Source organism: Anoplophora glabripennis, unplaced genomic scaffold, assembly GCF_000390285.2.
Source record: "Anoplophora glabripennis isolate ALB-LARVAE unplaced genomic scaffold, Agla_2.0 scaffold1893, whole genome shotgun sequence".
NCBI classification, from domain to species: domain Eukaryota; kingdom Metazoa; phylum Arthropoda; class Insecta; order Coleoptera; family Cerambycidae; genus Anoplophora; species Anoplophora glabripennis.
The window spans coordinates 23232-27323 of record NW_019418009.1 but is presented as its reverse complement, the minus strand read 5'-3'; the positions used below and the strand labels follow the sequence as shown (position 1 = coordinate 27323).

At 32.6% G+C, this 4092-nt stretch overlaps 1 protein-coding gene across 1 annotated transcript in view; it reads left to right on the top strand.

Annotated features, from left to right (window-relative positions):
• Window positions 1-2850: 2850 nt before the first annotated feature.
• LOC111692554 overlaps window positions 2851-4092 on the top strand; it is a gene marked incomplete at its 5' end in the record, with an annotated part of 9894 nt that continues 8652 nt past the window's right edge. Inside the window, one exon of the mRNA XM_023456607.1 lies at window positions 2851-3054. Within this exon, the coding sequence (XP_023312375.1) occupies window positions 2851-3054 (204 nt within the window). The remainder of the gene's footprint in view (window positions 3055-4092) is intronic.

The window sequence follows — 4092 nt, the reverse complement described above, 5'->3', positions numbered from 1 at the left end:
CATTGGAAGTCTCAAAGCCAGATATTTCGAAAACGGAGCGAGATACCTACTTTAGTATAGTATACCTTTTTTGTGCAAAAAAAGTTGAGAAATAAGAATTTGTTACCAAAGATGAGTTACCTTAAAGTACAAAAAAGTTATGTCGTTTTTAACACAATCAATCTACTGCAGCTAGCGCCCTCTATTAACTTTAACCAAAATGTGAACAGATTTCAATTCCTCTACTCAAAGAACTCCAATCCCCAAAATTTTGTGAGGATATTTACAGTTGTTAAGGAATAAATTAAAAAAAAACTGAAATAATATTTTACATTTAACACCCTGTATCTCTTTAAGTATCAACTTTTGGACTAAGGTAAGTTCGGCTAAATCGCAATATTTTTACTTGGGGAATCTACCTATGAATTTTGGCCCATTACTTCGGGACCACCCTGTATATTTAAAAAAAGGGTTAATAAGTCGATCGCAGAGAAATATTAACAAATTAACATTACTGCAACTGAGAACAAGGTTATCCCTATATATCACCATGGTTTTCTTCCGGGCAAATCTACCTGCTACCACCAATCTACTTCAATTTGCCAATGATTGGACTAAAGCAGCTCATCATTCTGATTCATTTCATGTTTTATATCTTGATTTTAGCATGGCTTTTGACAAAGTTCCTTTTAGAAGGTTGTTTGCAAAACTTGATCATTCTGGCGTTCGTGGGCAATTACTTCACTAGATAGAGACCTTTTGTAAGGCAGAGTATTTTGTGGTGAATTGAATTATGATACACTGGACGTTGTGAGTGGTGGTCCTCAAGGATCTGTACTGGTTTTACTATTATTAATATACTTTTAACCAGTTTAACACAGTGCAAATGTCCTCAGTTTGTAGATGATACTAAACTTTATGTAAATCCACATCGTGCACAGCTTCAAAGTGATTTAGGACTTATTGAATAATGGTACACGGATTGGTTGATACCTAATTAGTTCCAGTTTTAATAAAAAGTTACATTAATATACATGAGATGGAGGTAAAACTATGCCTTAATATATATTCGTATATAATTTTCCGACAGATCGTGATTATATCCGTTACTATAAACGCACTGATACCCACTGTACGCCTAGAAACAGCTAATCAAGATAAATAATCTACAAATATTTAAAATTACAAGCATTAACTGTTCTGCTGAATTGTGTTGGAGAAACTTTCACAAAAAAAGTAACTTCAAACGAACCAGACACATATTTCTGATTATTTTGAAACTAGCTATATTTGATAGAACAAAAAAGACACCTACATTTACTTTTAAGATTATAAATCTCTGAATACGCTGCTCTAGGGAACTTATTATTGATAAAAAGCAGATTATTGTGAAAACATAGATTTCTAATTGGAAGCATTTAATGATTGTTGTTGAAATTGTCCGATAAAAAACATTCTGCGTCAAAGATGACCCTTTTCATCTCTTGATTTAGTTATCGACGAAATTGAGAAAGCTGCGTATTTTGTAATGCAACTGTTTGAATGGTGTTTATTCAAATTCATTGAATAAGTCAGTACGAAAGAATGAAGAAAAGTAAACTAACACAGTAGTACTTATTAATAAACAGTTAAATAATAATTTTAGTCGGGATAACATCACACCAAAGTTAGAATCAAAGCGGTTATCAGTTATCACTTTGACGTTTCTTGTTTGTTGCTCGAAATAAAAGCTTTAAAATCAGTTTGATAACAACTGAAGTGCGAATGTCTCTGTTATGGCTAAGCGTATATTATATTTTTAATTAAACTTAATTGAGTTTAAGTTAATATCTGTCATAATTTATTAGACATATTTCCGTAGGAGATATGTATTTTTAGCTTTTAATTTGGCACTAATATTTAGCTATTGACGTCAGTAGGACGCAAAGCAGGAAGTAGTTTTTCATTGGTTGACACTAAAAATATTTAAAATAAATTACTTCTTTTCTATACACAGCTGAATTAGAATAGTTATTTTCTATTCTAGGTTGGGAAGTATAGCTTTTGTATTCAAGACTGGCGATTTTTTTGCAAGTAAAAAAAGTTTAAGAATGCAAATGCAACTTCGCAATTAAATATCAAACAATATTTTTTCGAAAACTAACTCGAAACACCAGCAAAGTTGTCGAAAAATGTGGTTTCAAATTTTGACACTTGCGATAACAGTTATTTGTTGTACTAGACGAGAATATATTTCATCGTCGTGTATAAAATTTATTTTTTCTGTAGATTTTAAAAGAAAAATATTAAAAAAAAACATTACTAGGGAAACATTATCATTGAACTCAACTCAACTCGTTGCTGAAGAGTGTAAGAAAAAAGTGTACCAATAAGTTTATCAAGTCACATCAACTTTGAACTGGCGTTCTCGGTTTTTGTTTTATTCAAGTTTCGGATATTTCAAAGCGTAGCGCACCAGATTACGTAAGTCGTCTTTGTAACAAAATATTCAACAGCGTCTTTCGTTTTCCTAGAAATATTTCCATTTGGAAAGTTTATATCGTTTTTTAATATTCCAAATGCAGTAGTTGCAGGCTAAATTAATTCCCGTAATGCCCATGTGTGCACGTGACACGTCACACAGCGGTGTATTTTCAAAAGAATAACATTAACGGTTCCTTTTTGGTTACTGCGGAAGAGCTTTGACGTTCAGATATTGAACGCGACTTAAGATCAGTTAAAAAAAAAGGGAATTGTTGATTAAGTCTAGGATCTACTTCCATGATAATAGCGTTTATAATAAAAAAACAAAACCCTTCCGAAGTTAAAAATAATACTTATCCCGATTCATTTATGAAAAAGAAATCTTAAAGTTGTCTATTTTGTTTTCAGTATGAAGCTCTTTGTGATAACGTCGTGTCTGGCGATAAGTCTGGTGCATTGTATCCCCCAACCCGTCACCCAAACCCCGGGATATACCCAGCTGTCGTCAGAACAAGTGAGGCACCTTCAGGAGAGAGGATTTGGCGAAACAGTGAAGACATTTGTGCCCACAGCAGCCTACAGGGAGGTGGATAAAGACTATGAACCTGACAGGTACGAAATTCTGAAGGTTTCATCCCATTTTATTTCTGATTCTTGTTTCATTGTTTAATTAAGGGTATATATTGCAACAGAAACGACACTAATCATCTGAGAGCATACAGTTAAGTGAAAGAAGTTTGTTAAAAGAGTTTATACTGACTAGTACTGGCAATTGTTACAAATGACATCGAGCTCATTTGTAAAATGTCAAGGTGCAATTGTAACAGACTATAGAAAGTAACAAAAAGATATTTATTAAAAAAATAACACTAAATGTAGAGAAGTACGTGCATTAGCAGTAAATATGGTAGTTATAAACATAAATAAAAAAATCCAAAAATGGAACGAAATCTAATATTTTAAATTTGGAAAGAAAATAACAAATTTGACTTCAAAGTAATAGTATTTTTTGATACAATCTAATTACTGAAGAGAACAAATCTGTAATTTAAATGACAAAACATGTGTGACTATCAATTCCAATGTACATGTTAAACGACACCAACAAAAGCCATTTTCTTCCAAGATTCTTCCCTTATTTCGAAACACCAATTGTTGAATTGTCTGTACACCAATACATATTATTTCATGACATGAAATGTTAAAATTGGCCAGTTAAGGTAAATATACCTTTTATCTGCTCCCACTATGCTACTATAACCTGGAGTTGAAGTGCCATTGTAAAAAATCCTGTTGGCTATTTCATTTTTGTTACTTAAACTGTCAGCAACATAACTTTCTGCAATTGTGGCTGATTTCTACCCACCATGTCTCTTGATTACTAATACATCAACTCCTGTATTAGCCAGTAACGTTGCCGATGTTCTTCGGAATGGATGGCCTTTATATGTTTCAGGATGTTCTAGTTTCAAAAACTGTGCAATCTTATTAGGAAGTATAGAAAGGGTATTCTTGCCAACTGGTTGGTTGTAACATCTACCTGCTTGATAGCGCATAAAAAAGCGTGAAATTTCAGTTTTAATTTCCAGTCTAATCTTGATATATTTCTTGAGAATTTCTAGGTGAGAAACAGAACCCAGACGAGAAGTA